We start from the raw sequence: 18,056 nt of genomic DNA, 5'->3' as shown, positions 1-18,056 counted from the left end.
CACAGTCCTACTCACCCAGGACTTGCAGTTCTCCTTGCAAAATACATGGAATAATATTGAAACAAAGGGAACTATAATCTTTAGGAACATTTTATTTTTAAGACTTTCATTTTAGTTTTCCATTGCACTATTAACTTCTTTTCCATGAAAGAAAGAAAAAAAAAGGTTAGGAAGGTTGCACTTGCTTGAATAATGAAGTTTTCTTATAAAAGTATCTATGCCACCTCTGTTCTTATTTTAAGATTATTATTTTCTTTCACTCATATTTGTCTCCAGTCTTTTGCTATTTATGCTAGATTACTGGGGAGAGGTTTTGTAGGACTGATGCTTGGTGCCTGTATCCACTATGACATTTCTTCCTTCTTCCCAAGCATCACAGAGAGGAAGGATTCCACTTCCATTTGGAAGAGTGGAAGGATCCGTCAGAAGGTATCTCAGTACCTAAAATCACATCAGGCTAAAAATGCAGCTTTCCTGCTTTGTCTCCATTAGCATAATTAAACATTTCTAAGAGTATTTACAACTTCACTGTGCTCATAGGCCTGCCCAACCCAGCTGGGCCCACGCTACAGTCTGCAAAGTCAAATTATTTCACATTCAACTTCCATCAAAACAGCTGGGACCTCAAGGACTGAACCCAGCCCTGATGCTGCAATGAGCTGAAGAGAGGTCAGGTCTTGAATACAAATAAGATAAAAGCTCTTGGCCTGCTCTCACAAAAAGTACAAGGCATAAAAAAGACAGGTTTGCTCCTTTTCACTTCTCACGTATTAAGTTCAGACTGCCCAGATTTGCCATTCAGGTAAATGAGGTTAAAAAGCAAGGAACAGAGACTTCATCTAAATATGTGGTCAGGTTTTTGTTGTGGCAAGGAACACACCTGACTGGAGAAGTTTGGAAGAATTCCTAGGTCCCCTGGTTTAAAATCATCCATTGTGATGCATAAGCAAAATCCAGACATAAATGTTAATAGGATAAGTGCAGCTCCTGGAAACTAGAGCGTCATTATTGGAGATCAAAGCTGTATTTGACGTCCCTGGGACAGATTTGCTGCTGTATATGAATACTCCAGCAGCACCATGCACATGTCAGACTGGCAGAGGTGGCTGATTAAACTGGATGCATTGCTGGAGCAACATAAAGAATTGCAATCAAGCTGCTCCAGAAGTCTTTAGCTGTTTTCCAGACAAAGGTGTGTTACAGAGGCAACACAGAAAACTTGATTAATCACCTATGAAAATCTGATACAGATAAGAAATGGCAGATTGGACTTCTCAGTCTGAGCCTGTACAGTGCAAGAATCACATCAGTGTCCCCAACAGACTCTCTCCCAAGCTGTGGCACATACTCACCCAACAAAAGACGTCTGCATATGAGGGCATTAGATCCTAAGAACAGCACAACCACTCTCCCAAACGGAGACAACACATTGCCAGTGCCACAGCCGGTGGCAGCCCAAGGACTTTAGGAATTTCTACACTGAAGTGTGTCAATCCTCTCAGCAACAGTAAAAATGCTGCCCTACTGCTGCCCCCCAATGCTCTCCACATCGGTTCAGCACACATTATGAGCAGACAAGTTTTCCTCCTGGAAACTGGCATCTCTAAGGGACTCAACACTGAGTCAGGAGAGTCACTCAACACTGAGTGGAGGCGAGTTCTACATCTCTGATGAGGACTTCAAGAAAGGAGGTCAGAAATTTAGCATGAGTTACCTTCCACCCATTTTCAGGTAACCAAATCTGCTTGCAGCTTAATAAGTGCCCATCAACACAGCAGATAATCTATTTCTTTTAACAGATAATCTTTATAGGAAGAAGTTTATTCCTGCTTTATCATTGGAGAAATCGAGTCTCAAAAAGGCTATGAGATCACATAGAAAATACTGGCTAAAAATCATATCAGAAAGGGGGATGAATCCACTTCTTGTGTCATGGTTTAACCTCCTTTCCCAGAGAACTGACAGCTGGTTGCACTGAACTAAGGAAGTGGATTCTTTGTCACTTCAGTGCATTTCTCAAGTCCTTTTCTGTTTTTCAGCTCAATATTATTCTAGAGTAGAAAAATTGAGAGCTAATGGAACACTCTTCTCACTCCCATACAAGAATGTGAAATGGAAGGGCTCAGAGTAAGGTCATATTATATCTACTAAAATATCACCGTACTTAGAGACCAGATAAATAAGTCATTAATCCAATTAAGCAGCCTTGCAGATAAATGACTGTTAAAACCCATAATTGGATGAACTGGTTCTTCCTCAAAAATAACCTTTAATGAATTGACTCTGCTGTTCCAACAGTGGATTCCGAGCCTTTCCCATTGTGACATTGACCAGGACTGCTGTGTCAAGTGGAACGACAAGAGCATTAACCCACACTTTAATCTCCTCAGAGTCAGATTTGTTGCCCTGGGAAGCAGCAGCACATCTGATTTACCTGACACCCTTGGCTTTTCATGGTGTCCATCGCCTTCTTAACTGCAGGATTTGGAGGTTCAGAGAATTCTACCTGAGTCTTCACATTCTGCTCAAAATAGGGGCCAATCAGGAAATAGTTTTCACCCCATTCATCTGCTGTAGTTTTGGCTTTTGTCTGGATCACAGTGTAAATGCCTCCCACTGCAAAAGAGGATCACAAAGAACAAAAATTAGAAAGTGGCACAGGCCACAGATCTCTATACAATGCTCCAACCCACCTGTGGATCAGACACACTGCTAGTTAAATCCCTTCACACATGTAGGTTAAGTAAATTCCAGTCTCAATCAAATAAACAGAAGTTCAGTCTCTTAAATGGTATCAGAGCTTCACTGTTCAGTTGAGGGATTAAAATCCTGGGCCTCATACTTCCACCCTCCCATGTCTGCTCTTGATTCTGCTGCATCCCATGCACAGCCTCCTGTTTTTGTTTCATTGCCACAGTTAGAATTTTCAAACCTATTTTTCATCACATGGTAAGAACTGAGCTTGTTTGACGCAAATCACCAAGAGAAGTTGAGGAACTGATGGATGTCATTGACTACTGGCTACAAAAATGGACTTACACCAATATTCTCAAACCATAAGGAGTCTTGTTCCTTTATTAGTCTCGAAGAATTGTTCAAGTTGGAGGGAATGTAGTCTACACTGACAATATAAATGTCTGTAGCATCTTTCACCAAAATATTGTCTGCTTTAAAAACAAATGCAGCATTCAAATGTTTAAGAGAAGCCAGAAGCAGTCCTTGCCAAGAGAACACAGATCTATCCAGTCTTGCACATGGTGCACAACAGCCCCTTACCTGCTCTTCCTCACAGCTTTCCATAACCAGCCCTGGAATTAAGGCACTGGCAGGGCAAACCTCCTTTTGCCACAGTCCCCAGGGTGCCAGGAAATGGACATTGCACCACCACCAAGTCAGATCAACAACAGGGCATGCTTGAATCCAGCAAGGGGGAGGGATGGCAAGGGAGAAGAAAACCTAAAGCCAAGCAGCTGCTGCACACCAGAGACAATGAGCATAGCTCCAGCAAGGTGAGAGAGAGGAATTTTAACAGGTACAAAGAGCAAAGGAAACACTACAGAAGGGATTGGTGCTCCCACATAAAATTTTCTTCCTCCACTGAATGTTGAAGCTTTGGAAACCATTGGCAGCACTCCAGGGAAGGAGATGGTGCTACAGCTTCCAGCAGTGACATTAAAATTACCTATGGAGTCAGCACCAAAAGCTGCCAGGGATTGAGAGCTGGAACTCTAGGCTCTCACCCTTTCAAAGCTATTGGAATATTTAGAGGTACCAATGCACTACATCCCCCTGAGAAGTTACCTGATTCTCCTTAAAAAACTGCCACTGCTATGTACAATAAGGTGGCTGAAGTTGCTCAGCACTTTGGGAGATTAGTTCCCAGGTTAATTAAACTGTATCCCCTGACAACTACAGAGAGCCTACTGCAAAGCCTGGTGTCTTGCAGGCCTGAGGAGCCAAATGACAGAACTACAGTTTTAATTATGCCCCTAGAAAATAAATGGTTCACTTAAATGCCTTTTCTCTACAAATATCCTATTTGCTTTGAATGCTGCAAGGATCCCTAGTCACAATATTTTCATGTCTCAGGATTTTAGATATTTACAAAGAGAAAAAAAAAGCAGTTCCAATCTACCAACTTGCTAAGTAGAATTAGTACAATAAATTATTACCCTTTATAATTCAAGACCTAAGAAGACAAGAATCTTACAGATGTCTGTTCCTAAATCAAGCCGTCAGTTCAAGAGTTTCATGTCATGTAGGCATGGAACTGCAGAAGGAAACTTATGCATAAGACTCCCATTATTCTCCCCTTCAGCAGGACCAGAAATCTTAAGAAATTAATTTATAGTCATCATATTTTTCTATGGCTGCTTTGGACAGGGCTTTAGAGTAACCTTAGATAAATAACACTGTATTCCCCCCCCAAGTGCCCCTGCTCACAAGCAGAGAGAGTCTATTTGAATATCCTGGATTCAGATAAACATAAAATTTTAATTATCTGAGACAAATCAGAACATTCAACCTATAAAGCAATAGTTACGATGATATATCTGTTTTTATGGGGTGGTAAATCCATGACAGGAGCGTAAGGGGCTTCAATCCAAAATGGATAAATATGTGGCTTGGTAAAAATCTTAGTCATGAAACTGGATGGTTTGAATTGGCAGGGATACAGAACTCAGAATGAGGGAAGACTGTAATGCAGAGCAGCCTGGTGATCCAGGAAAAACAAAAAATATGACTTGCAAGACGAAAGACACTAAATACCATGATAAAGCTGTAAATGCCTAGAGTGAAGCAAAGCTCATTCCCCCATCCCAGCAGCATGGATCAGCCTCTTCCACACTTGCAAGGGGTTCAACACTGGGACTGGCAATGTAGCTGAGTTTCCATAGCCACAGATTTGAAGAGAAATGAGGAAGCTGCAACTCATGGGCCTGGTAGAGCCTGGATCTTTGTTTCACACAGCCAGCATCTGAGTGTTTCTTTCCACAAGGTTATCCTTAGGATACTTGTGTGCCCTAAAGGGTCAAAGATGTATGGAAGGCCTCTCATGGGGGAAAGAATGGAGAGTGTGCTGTGCTCTGCTTTCATCATCTGTTGCACAGCAAGGTAAAAAAACATTTCAGGGCACTGAGTTGCCTGAAATGCAATGAAAAGTAAGACTACATTTTACAGGCTGTTAAAACTCCTCAGAAGGTAACTGTGATAAAAGCAGTGCTACCTAGCCCCCAGACTAGCTTTTGTCTTCCCTGTTACTGTGGAAATGTGACTCACAAAGCATGTCTGTGCATAAGGTTTAATTGACAGTGGAGGGAAACTGCAAGTGAAACTATGTATGTAGGAAGTGTTGGGTATAACTTAAAAAAGACATCTTGAGAAGAACAGAGCAATGGCTAGAATAATGTATTGACTTTTGAAATTACACTTCTCCATAGCAAACTCAAGGAACACATTATATATCTTTAAGAGATAGCTTCTATATGCTCACTTTCTTTGAATTCCCTGGAAATATCTGTGCCAGTATGAAAACACTACATTATGGTACTGAGTAACAGAGTAGGGGTTTGCATATTCACCTCACAAAATTCTTAAATTGCTTCAACAATTTGGTAAACCTTCTTTTTCTCCTCTAATATGATATTTTAGGTCATACTATAAACAGAAAACCTTTCCAAACAACAGAGATGTACCAAAATGTTCCAAGTTTCTCTAGGCTGCCTCTGAAGTTTTGGACTTTGCAACAGGGTTAAAACAAACAAGAACTGACAAGATGAGAAACAGATGACAATCAGTAGAGATCAGAACAAGAGAAATGGTTTGGAATATCACAGACAAGTGGAATTAGCAGGAAAATGTTGATACAGGAATAGTTTAGTTTTCTGATATTCAACAAAATGCTTTATTCAAATATATCAAGTTTTAGTCATTTAAAAACATCATTGAAAGAAATATATTTCTATTATTTCTTTTTAAAACATGCTTTTAACCTGTCTACCAATAAATAAAATCAAATTTAAAAAGAAACCAACAACAAATCTTTTACCCCATCTATCTCCTTTCTATTTTTCCTGTATTTTTTAAGGGAAAAATAAACTGGCACAGAAAGCTAAGATATTTGAGAAAGAAAGATTTTGATAATTTAAGGGAGGGTTGACATCTTTTTTAAAGTGGTCAGTAAAAAGAAGACAAAACCAAAATATTTTCTCAGAAAATATTCCATAGAATTATTTTAAAAGTCTAAGCCTTTTTATCTATGTTAACACCGCTAGGAATTTGTCTAAAGGAGTTCTCTGCATCACTCCAGATTTTTCTATTTTCCTTGTTTCAAGTCCTGCTGCATTATTTCTTTTGTATATTTAAAATCCAAGCAGCAGTTAGAGCTTGTCCTCCTACCCACCCCACACTGCAGAAGGACAGAAGGAAGGAGCAGCAGAAATCAAAAATGAGGGAGAGAAATAGGAAGTGAACTACACAAGTGAGACAGGGCTAAGTGGAGATTGTCACTGAACCTTTCCCACACAGAGAGAGGATCAGGATGATTCCAGAGCTCTGCAGCTTCTTCACTATGTCCTGACCAGGCCACTCTGAAGGCATTAAAGCTTCCCTGAGATCCATGGGAGCAGCGTGAGCCCAGGCTGAAATTATGATTCAAATTGATTTCACTGCCACAATCACTCATTACATCAATTGTTTCACCCTTCTCCTCAGAATGCATCTTTGATCTGCACAGGTGTGATAAAAATTTGGATTGAACCTGTTTCTTTGGTTGGAATTTGATTGATTGGAATTTGATTGGAATTTGATTGATTGTCCATTGAGATATCATTAATAAAATCAGGTTGTAAAATGTGGCAGGTGAAAAACAACCAGCATCTTCAGCCAGCAGATATTTTTCCTGTGGTTTTTGAGCTATGTTTGTGGCTGGGACACCTCAGAAGACAGATCTCCACATTCTTTGAAATTCTGACATTCCAAACATATCCTGAAATAATACTGAACAGCTGAAATTTATGACAGATGTCCACAATCAAGAAGCTATTTCTGTGCACATCATCTCTAGTGCACAGGATTTCATTTGGAATTGATTTGACATTGATATTCCACCCCACTCAATAAATGCACAGAGCTCTGAGGCTGTGCTTATGCCAAGTTTATGTCAGCACATCCCCACTCCCCAAAAGGTGTTACTTCAGCTGCGTCACAAATTGCAGTAATCACCTTCTCCCAAGGAAGTTTCATCATGGGAAGACAGAGGAGGTAAAATGCTGGTCCTACTGACTTCTGTGGATTCAGGATTTAATTTCCAAATGTCCAGTTTTTCACCAGAGAAACTGAACCAAGATCTCTGCTCCAGGGAGAGCTGAAACAAGTTTTGTTTTTAGCACAGTTTTCATTCCAATGGGGATGGGAAAAAATATTTGAGATTCATCTACTAGTGACTCTTGAGCTAAGCTGTTCACAGCTGAATGATGACACAAGCTGGCTGTTTGCCCAGCATTTTTAAGCATTCTTCTACTTTCTATCTAAAAGCTGTGAGTGGTACATCAAGGGATACTAATCTAAATATCACTGGAATTATTTTCAAGACATCTTTCTAGAGAAAAGAGCAGATCTTGAACATTCTCAGCCCTTCTAACTAATGTGTCAGAAAACCCACTACAGACAAACCCAACTCAGGCACAAAATCTTCATAGCTTGGTAGTCACTTCTTTTGTGCTCCTGTACTTAAAGCTTTTATTGGTCTTCATGCTATGGAGGAAAGAAACCAGTCCTTTTATCCCCAGCAATGTGACCAGACCTGGATTTACCAGAGCATGATGGCCAGGAGAGAAAGGAAGAGTTAAAAATGCTGATGACCCCCATGATTACCACCAGATTAGAGGCACTGCAGTGGACTGGGACCCTTCACTGCCTGCATTTTTCCCCTTCTGCCACAGAAATACTGTAGATACACTTCACTTTGCCCATCAGTGAAAAGCCAAGTAAAGTGAGGGAAATCTCACAAAACAAACTACCGATTTCTCATTTCTTTGGAAAAGGACCTTCAATGCCAGAGGATTTCAATATGTATTTGGTTTAGGTGGCAAGTTCCCTCTCATGTGGCTTGGGGGAAGGGTGAGGAAGAGTGACACTGGCAGGTAAGCCTTTTTTATTTCCCATTTTCTCCTTCAGCAACCTTATCTTTGCTTGCTCCAGACAGAGAAGAGCAAGAGCATTAACCGAGAGGCCAATGTTTTCTATGTCAGAGGTTGTAACTTAGCAGAGGCTGCAGCCAGGACAGAAAATACAAAAAGGAAACATGGAGAAGTAGAAACTCTGCCTTATTAGAGCACATGTTAAATGATCTATACTTAAAAGGAGAGACAACTTCCCTGTTCCAGCTGCTGACAAAGAAGAGACGAGATTCTGGGAATAATGGACACTTGTAGATCTCTGAGCCCTGAGTTCATGCAACCATCTTGTTCTTCCCTGCAGCTGCACCTCATGCCTCAGTAACAACGAGCACCATCAGGGAACTCCCAGGGAAATCCCAGGGAATGCTTGCTCCCCGTGGGCAGCTGGGCACAGGAAGAGCCTCTCCCTCTACAGAATCAGATATCTTCAATTTGCAGGACCCCCTCACCACCCTCTGGGTCTGAAGAGGTTCAGCTCAGCACCTGTAAAAGCCCTTGGTTACAGTGTGTGGGGGTGGATATCCACCTGTGAGCTCTGCTATCACCTTCTTCACAGGAAAGAGGACAATTCAGCCTGGCTGTCAGTGACAGGAGAGAAATGGAGGGATTACTAAAAAGCAGCACTGGCCAAGGAGGACATGTACCCAAGCACCTGATGATACAAACAAAATTAACACAAAGACTGGGACTCGTTCCTGTGGGCAGCAGCAGCTTCACACCCCCTCAGAAATGCAAACCAAGCTCAGGCTGAGCTCCTCTGACACATTTTTGCATTTCCAGAAAGGAAGAAAGAAACCTTCATGTTAAATGCTCAAAATTACCTTGTCAGGCAATAAATCCAGCTTAAGTTTATCTTGTCCTCTGTGTTAGAAACATATACAGCAGTACAAACACTAAAACATTTAGCAGAACTAAATCTGTGTGGTCAGCTTATTTTATCAAATTCCTCCTGCTAAAGGAGCTAGTAAATATACAGCATAAACTATTATTTCCTAACCCTATATGTCCTCTGTGATGACCCTCCCTGCATTTTGCTGGCTACTCTCTCTCACAGTGCCCCAACATTTCCCTGTCACCAGGGAACAGTTCTCACCACATGACTTAGACATTCAACTGCCTGGAAGACATAGAAAAAAACCACCCCAAAAACTCTTAGTATCACGATATTACCAGAAAAATAGTCTGAAACAGTTTTATAAAAGGGGTTTTGCACAGATGTTTCTAGTAGAGGTTATTTAATGAGAACTTTGCACAAGGTCCGATTCTAATGAAGAAATTGTTTTCCATGCCATGTTCCTTCAGCCCTGTCTGAATATATGGGCTTGGAAAATGGTGTAAGCAAAGGCACCTTATTTTTAAAGACACTGAATAAAATTGACTTTCTTAATATTAATTCTCTCATAATATGTGTGAATGGTAAATTTTAGCTGTGTCAGTTGATTTGGTGACTCCAGTGAAGTCAGCCAGAGCTCTACGGATGATTAAATGATTCACTATATTTGCTCTGGGAAAACCTAATTGGGATACCTTTTCTTAAATGTCTTGTGTGATATCTACAACCACTGGCTCCAGATCACTCAGAAAATATGTATGCTCTGGAGTTCAGAGAAGAGAGTGAGAGTTCCTGAATTTCCTAGATTTCTGCTGCCATCTGCTTGCCAGAGCCTTACTCATCATGCACATTGCACAAGTGAATTCTGCGTGTTCCAAGTTGTGGCTTTAGTAAATTAACTCTAAAAGCTCAGCTGAAGCTACTGAAAAATAAACCCACAGGGATTCAAACTGCCAAATCTACTCTGTCCCACCTCTGGGTATTGATAGGGCTCACCACTCTAAAAAGAGCAATGGGATAAACTCCAGCACTGCCCGTTCCTCTCACACACATTTCCCCTGTAAAGTTTAAACTCTTAACAAATTACAGATCCCCTTTCCTGATCAATCTCTATTTATCTGCCAAGACAATAACACACATGGGGTCAATCATTTACTCATACTAACTCACTTTTGGAGTGAAAATGGAAGCTTGCAGAACCACACCTACCTGAAAGGGGATGATTTGATGAGTGAATTAGAAATAGAGGCAGGAGGATTTTTGCCCAATAAGCAGCATGCCCTTTGCCTGACCAGCAGCAACCAATGAACAAATGAAGCCCCTGTCTGGCACCACCTGTGTTTGCAAAGAGCAGTCCAGAAGAGTTTCAGCCGGCACACAAAGACTGCTGGTCATTGACTCCTGGGTTTTGTTCAGTGGCTGTGACACAGCTCTATTTATTTATACCCCTCCCGGGCCTGGCCTCTTTTCTACAATGCTCTAGAATGCTGAGGGGGGACTGTTAAACTGCTCTGCATCTGATCTCTGCTGTACAGCTCATTTCAATGCATGACATCCCCAAGTGAATTTGCATGGAAGGCAAAACCTAAGTATGTACAAAGCAATATATATGTGTCTGCACACTCAGAGTTATCACTTAGACGTTCAAATCCCCTCTCCCTGGTGGTGGAACACGAAAAGACACAGAGACATCCTGGCTCTGCCCATCCCACACAAGCCCAGGCAGGCGCAGCCCACGCTCAGCATGCATGATTACACACCTGCACTTCTTCCAATCCAGCAGCTCTGCAGCCCTCTCCAATCTCCCTGTAAATGCCTTTCTTCTCCAGCCCTTCATCCCTCCCTCTACTCCTGAGAAAACAGCAGTACTAACCCCCAAGTGTGGTACAAACCTTTGTTGGTAACTTCCCAAGAAACTTCGAAGAGCAACAAATCCTCCACGGGCAGGTCTTCATCCTCACACTGAGGAAGCCCATTCAGAGATGTCATGGATAGGGATCTCCCCAGTGGCATTTTCTTCAGTCCTTGAGTGCTCACCACACAGGCCACAGCAGTCAGCAAAGGTCCAGGTCCCGTGGCAGTGCTCTGCAGTTCTGATTAGAGCAGTCTGCCTGTGTGCTGGGATCCCAGGAGAAAATTATTCAGATAGCCGGGAGCTAATGGGTTTAAACTGTCTGACCACCAGCATTAAATTGGCTCAGTGAAATCCTCAGGGCTTGAGAAGCAGCTGCTGGGAGAGGTAAGAATTTAAGACTGACCTGAGAAAGGTCTTGACTGTTTGGGGGCCAGAGCTCTTTCTTTTTCTTCTCTCAGAGGGAGGTAAAAAATGGTTTTGAGCTCCTGAGCCACAGCATTCAGAATCCAGCAGCAACCTCAGGAACAGTTGACATTAGAGGGTTGTAAAGTCAGCACCGCCCTGAGCCAACTCCAACAGGGAGGACACTTTGAGTTCACCACCTGATTTGAGTCCGGCCCCTGAGTCCTCCCCTCGAGATACACCCTCCCCTTACACCCAGGGAGTTTTCCTACCTGCTGGCCATCTGCAGGAGTTGGAGTAGACTTATTTTACACAATGTGTCTCAGGTTCCTTGCCAGGCTAAATGCTGCTACCTCTTCTTTTTCAGCTCAGCAGTCTGTAAGCCCGAGTTTACCTCATCTCCTACCTTCACAACAATTATCTCCAGCTCTGTTCCCAGGACTCTGCAGCAGCTGCTGGCTGCTTTAGCAGCTCTGCAGCCCTGCCAGCTTTTACAGAGCTACAAAGGCTCTACCCCTGTTTTGGCATGCACTCTGCCCCTCCTTGCAGTCCTGTCCCTGATTTTCCACCTGGTTGTTTTTTTCTCTATGCCACAGGTCTTTCCTGGTCTCTGGGCCCATGTCCTCCACCCAGGGAACTTAGTGAGTACTAAGTCAGGGCACAGGACGCCCCTGTCTTCTCCAGCACAGAGCTGGGATGCTGCAAGCAGTGAACACACATCTGCAGAGATGATGTGTACTCACAGCCTGAGATCCCCACAGCTCCCCAGAGCAGCTGCCTGCTTGCTAGATGCTTACATTACACATCTGGTTGAGAAGCCAGTGCTCCTGGGACAGCTGTGAGAGCTGATTCTGAAGCCATGCTTAGAGCACAACATGCCCAAACCCCACAGTTCAGCAGGGAGAAAATCTCCAGGTGAGCTCAAGGACATCTCTGGTACTGTGGAGAATGCCACTGCACCAGCAGGCATAGAGGAAAATGTTCTGAGCTCACCTAAGGCAAAACAAGTCTGAGACAATTGGTTTAGGAGACAGGCAGCCCATCAGCACAGAAGTGTCTTAGACATAATACATAATGCATGGCACAGCAAAGCCTGCCTTAAAGACTACCAACCCCTCAAAAGACTTGCTCTTCCACTTCCACACTCCGTGCCCTCTCTGCATTCATGGCAGTCAGACCCATCCCTGAGCTGGTGGATATAGCTTACTGAAAAAACCTAAGGGTACAGAAAGCTCCAGTTCTTAACTCTGCAAGAAAAGTTATCTCAAAAAAGAGTCTGGTAAGAGGCCAGGGAAAGATTCAGGGATTTATTGGCCAAGTGTCATTTTGTCTCAACAGTTTGAGTTGCACTATTCCCCAGGTTCTTAAAAAAAAAAAAAAAAAAAGGCCTGGCTGAGAATCATTATTTTGGAGCAGCTGTGGCTTTTACTACAGTAGGTAGGAAACCAGATCATCCAGGAGGTAAAAAACCCCATGTTATATAAAAGAAAACCCAGTAATACATTAAGACTCACTTAATTTCTGAACATCAAATCTACCCAAGTCACACTTCCATATTTTCCCAGAACATTCACACTGAGGGTGAGGCCCAAGCTGCCAAGGTACTCAAAGGCCCTCTCAGGTGAGGAATGGAGAATGCAGAACAAAGCAGCTGACCAGTCCATCCCCATCCCACAGGTATTCCTCACTCTGGGTAAATGGATACACAGCAAAACTTCTCATTTTAAAGGAGACAGGGGGTGCAGTGAACCCCTGACAGCCCTCGCTGACCGCACCGAGAGTGGTCACCCTCACTGTGAGTAAATACCAGGAGCTGCAGCTTCCCCGAGGGAAACCTGATGGATTTGTGGGTGTGGGGGCCCCATCCCCACTGCTGGCTGGGTACCACTGGGCTCTGCAGGTCTTCACACAGTTCTCAAGGCACTGAAATCAAAACTGTTCACATCAGTTACCTCTCCAGGGACCACAGAATTACAGAATGGTCTGGGTTGGGAGAGATTTAAAGATGTCATTCCACCCCCTGCCATGGGCAGGGACACCTTCCACTATCCCAGGTTGCTCCAAGCTGCATCCTACTTGGCCTTGGGCACTGCCAGGGTTGGTGCAGCCACAGCTGCTCTGGGCAACCTGTACCAGGGGCTTTGAGCTTAAAGCCTTCACCTCTTTTCCTGTCACTTCAGCTCATTGTAGAACGTCCCTTTGCAGCTCTCTTGTAGCATCTCTTCAGTCCATAATAAGGTCACCCCAGAGCCTCCTCCAGGCTGAACATTCCCAGTTCTCTCAGCCTTTCCTCACAGAAGATGTGTTCCATCCCTCTAAGAAAACCCTGCAGAAGTGATGCCAGATAACCAGTGGCACTGTTTCACTGACATATCACTGTCCCTAACCCTTCAAAAGCCTGAAAAACATGCAAATAATTTTACAACAATGAACTAAAGTTGTAGCAGCCAATTTTTCAACCTCTTCACACAGTCTGTGGCTTTCAGGTTCTTGAGTGTCATGTTTTTCCAGCTTCTGTTTGTAATAAGATGATAATTCTTTTACTCTTTGAATTTGACAAGAGATTATATAATTCCTTAAACCCTGGCAAATGAGTTAGAAAGAATGATTAGATACCATGAGATAATTTCGCAAGCGCTGGCAATGCCATCCTTGAATGAAGCCAGGAGTAACTCACCTTTGGCAGCTTGGAGATAGTGGAGTTTTTAACTGATAAAAAGTGCTTAGTAGCATAGTGAACATCAGCACTCCTTTGTATTTCGAGTACATTTGATTTTATGCAATCTGCATGTCTTAAAGAAGGAGGTTGTTTTTTTTTTTTTTTTCACACAATGACATCCCAAATTCCTATTTTATTATTAATGGAGGAAAGTATTTGAAGTGCCCAAAAAAGGGGAACTCCAACAGATAGTCCAGAAACTTTAATCCCTGCAAATGCTCTTAATTGCTAGAGAGCAAAGGGCCCTATCCATTATATTTATGGCCTTCAAGGATCAGCTGCTGGATATCTGGGGTGCAGCTGGAGTTATCTGGGTTCAGGGCCATAAAGGAGGTTATGTGTTGCTGTACACACATAGTAAGAGAAAATAAAAGCTCTTCAGAAGAAAAGCTGTATTCTGACATTAAGAAGGCAACCTTTAGCTGTCCTCCATGTGAAGAGCAGTGAGGTCCAAGTGCTGAAAGGGACACTCTGCTGCCAACAGAACAATGTGTCATTTTTGTCACAGAGGCAGGAAAAGGTTGTGACTATGATTGAGCTTTTTCACCAGAGACCAGCTGCTGAAGTGGGGAGATGGAAACATACCAGAAAGACTAGTTTTTAAAATATAACATTAATTAAAATATTTCCCAGAAATCTAGAAACAAGTGAGACTGGTTTTGAGTCCAGCCTAGCTTCTCATATTGTTCTTATCACAAACAATACAGATGCCCTTTGGTAACACATTATTCATTGTGTTGCAATTCTGCCAGACACCAGTTGGTACCCCACCAAATTATTTTTCAGCCCACAGAAGTGGAATAATTTTGTTTGCAAGAGTACTGGGCAATAAGAAGGCTGAGTTTGCAAGGTCTTTGAAGAGAAATATACAAAGTGTGTATTTTTTTCCCAAATTTCCTAGAGTTTTCTGGAGAGAACAATGCAGAAATGATATGTGCATTCTGTCCTACCTAAACCTCATTTTGAAACTGTTACCTCTAGATGTTGTTGTCTGCACACTTTGATCCAGCTCCCATTTGGGTAGAGCACAGTTTTCTGCAAAAACTAATTCAGTATATCACCCCAATAAGCAAGTTGTGGATGTTGTCTTCATACCATAGTCCTCCCACCAGAACCACTCCAGACAATCTTTTTTCCTTGGAATATCAACCTCAGTCTCCCTGGCTGCAAGTAAGAAGGTGCCTGTAGGGGAAGAAACACTCTCCATGTGTGGAAGTTTAAGAGGAGATAATTGTGTAGAACTGGTTTGCTCTGAGCAGAACTGTGGTTTCCAGGTTTGCCTAAATTAACTGCGGGGGGAAAAAAAAACCACCAAAAAACAAAAAAACAAAACAAACAAAAAAACCCCCCAAAACCAAAACCAAAAAAAACCCACACAACCAGACATGGATGTTAAAAATGCTCCTAGACATTGAGTCAAATTTGAGAGGAAGAAAGGACATGGGTTTGTAGCAGTCACTGATGCACACACACTGTACTTGTGACACAGAGCAGTAGGTGGCACTGATGGCATTCACAGGAGTTCTCCGTGTCCCTGTTGCTTTGTCATTGCAGAGTTTAGGGAAGATCAGGGAGGGGCCCAGAAGTGCTCTAGGGACAGCTCTTACTGCCTCCCGGGCAGCAAGTTCACCTCATTCTAGCTGAGGAGTCATGGCCTTTGCTCCTGCCCTGTCTGTGCAAGGCCAAAAAATGCTCCAAATGTCCCACAAGTAAAGAATTTTACTTCCAGTTAGAGGACAGCATGTGGAATAATCCTGTGAAACAGCCAGGAAGAGAAGGGGCTACAAAACATTTCATGGGACACAATGGATTTTTCTCAGTGACACCTGGTATGTTCTGCCCCAAATTAGGAATTTGGGAGTGCATGGACTTCAGGACACATCAAACCAAAGATATTCCTATCAGCTGGTCCAAGAGATTGATATTCCCAGCTCTGCAGAATATTTTGGCCTCTGCTGTTTCATCCAGGATTGACAATGAGAGCCATCCTGCAAATACCAGCTTGCCATGGGCAAGTTTAAGGTTAATCTTGTTGCCCTTGGCTTTGGAAAACTACACCAGAGTAGCTTGGCCGCTTAGCTGGCTCCTGCTACTTGGATAAACATCAGAATGCCACCATCCTATTTAAACTTTAAAATAAATGCTGTAATGAGCAGGTATCCTTCTGAGGCATGGCTCAATGCATAATCTATGCTACAATTCATGTACGCCATTTTCCCATGGGAGCAGAGATTTGAGAATACTCCCTTTTGAATAGGAACTGCACCTGAAGTGATCTCCTGGCAAAGCTAACATTCTTGGAGAGGGAGCAGTGTCTCTGTCTGTATCTCCAGGCAGGCACTAGGCTTTAGAGACTAAACATTCCCACTAATTCCACTGGGCAATAAATGCACAGGCACATGCAAACAGTTTCTGAGAGATACCAAGATTTTCTGTGTGATGTCTGATGTGACTGTAACTTGAAAAATAAAATGTAAGACTAATACATTGTTTTGCCTCTTTTCTAATGTTTGGTGCCATGCCCCCACCTATAATCCAGACTCATGGACAAAGGCACAAATACTTTCAGATATACACAAGTATTTGCTTTGATAATGATTTGTTTCCTGAGGTCAGCACAGTGTTTGTATCATACTTAGCATGGGAATTTGTCAGTATGTTGGTGTAACTTGCAGAATTTTTTCCTTAACTAAAAGTTAAGGAGAGCTGGAGAAGCCTCACTTGTTAAATATAATAAAAACCAGAATGGGTTGGAAAGGACCTTAACAAACACCCAGTGTTCCAATCCCAGTGCCCTGGGCAGGGGCACTTTCCACTATCCCAGGGTGCTCCAAGCCCCATCCAGCCTGGCCTTGGACACTGCCAGGAATGGGGCAGCCACAGCTTGGGAGCCCCAAATCTGGGCAACCTGTGCCAGGGCCTCACCACCCTCATAGGGAACAATTTCTTCCCAATATCCAATCCAAACCTCCTCTCTCTTGGTGTGAAGCCATTCCCCCTTGTCCTGTCACTATTTTGCTCTTGTAAATATCTGCTCTGGAAGTTTCTGGTTTTTTCCTGACTCCTTTGCTTATTTCTTTTTCCTTCCTGTTATATCAAAGTCAAATCTTTCCAGATTTGTTTTTTGTTGAGATTTTTGAAGTTATTTTTTTGGTTGGGTTAAGGGTTTTTTTCTTGTTAAAAGGCTCAGACCAGGTATGAATTCTTATTACATCTAATATCTTAAGTGACCTTGGAGAAATTGTTGTCAGGGCTGACAGCAAATGGCATCGTTTTACCTCTCTGGCTGCAAACCAAGCTTTCTATGCTTTGAAAGACTATGCTGCAAACAAAGGTGCAGTGCTGAAAGAGGCATCTCCACTCATGCAGCTGTGGAAGTAGAGTGAGTACTTTATAAAATAAACAGGTTATGCCATGATAACCCTGCAGATTAAAATTTAACACTCTAAAATTTATCCCCACTCAACAAATCACTTAAGCATAAATCCTGCTCTGTGCAATAGAGGTACTTGAGCTAAAGTCAGTGTGGTCTTCTTTTCTGTCTCCTTGAGAGCCACTCTATTGACTTGAATGCCCTTGAGGTACATAAAAATAAGATATTTATATTTATTCTTCTTTTACCTTCAAAAAGCCCATCTAAACAAACAAAACCCTGCACTGCACAGAATCAAACCAGTACAGAAGTAATGTTAAAATTATTTCCTCCTGCACAGCAATTTGCTGTGGGAAAAACAAACTCAGAAAAATGAACAGAAGTTCAACAAACACTCTTCTAGACAGATCTTCAGTCAGAGTATCAGGGACTCCACTACTGTGGGTAGGAAAATCAAATTTGATGTGGTTCTTAGACTGATTCCCAGTGATACTGGGAGTGTATTCCAGTACCTACTACTGGTGGAGACTGCTGAGTGAACAAATACTTTGAAAATAATTTCGTTTCTGTCTTATTGCCCAAAATACAGAATTAGCATCACAGAGAAGGCCGTATCTCAAGAAAAACTTTTTTTTTGCTTCTTTTTGTATATTCATTTAGCATATCTTACAGATCAAGAATTATCAATATTCACT

General features: G+C 42.5%; 1 protein-coding gene across 1 annotated transcript in view; it reads right to left on the bottom strand.

Annotated features, from left to right (window-relative positions):
* GYS2 (glycogen synthase 2) overlaps positions 1-11,432 on the bottom strand; it is a 40,765-nt gene extending 29,333 nt beyond the window's left edge. Inside the window, exons 1-2 of the mRNA XM_066319631.1 lie at positions 10,905-11,432; positions 2,435-2,616 (exon numbers count right to left, since the gene is read on the bottom strand). Coding sequence (XP_066175728.1) covers positions 2,435-2,616; positions 10,905-11,025 — 303 coding nt within the window. The 5' untranslated portion in view covers positions 11,026-11,432. The remainder of the gene's footprint in view (positions 1-2,434; positions 2,617-10,904) is intronic.
* Positions 11,433-18,056: the final 6,624 nt, after the last annotated feature.

Source organism: Sylvia atricapilla, chromosome 5 (assembly GCF_009819655.1).
Source record: "Sylvia atricapilla isolate bSylAtr1 chromosome 5, bSylAtr1.pri, whole genome shotgun sequence".
In the NCBI taxonomy this organism is placed as follows: domain Eukaryota; kingdom Metazoa; phylum Chordata; class Aves; order Passeriformes; family Sylviidae; genus Sylvia; species Sylvia atricapilla.
This window is presented reverse-complemented; position numbering and strand designations above follow the sequence as displayed.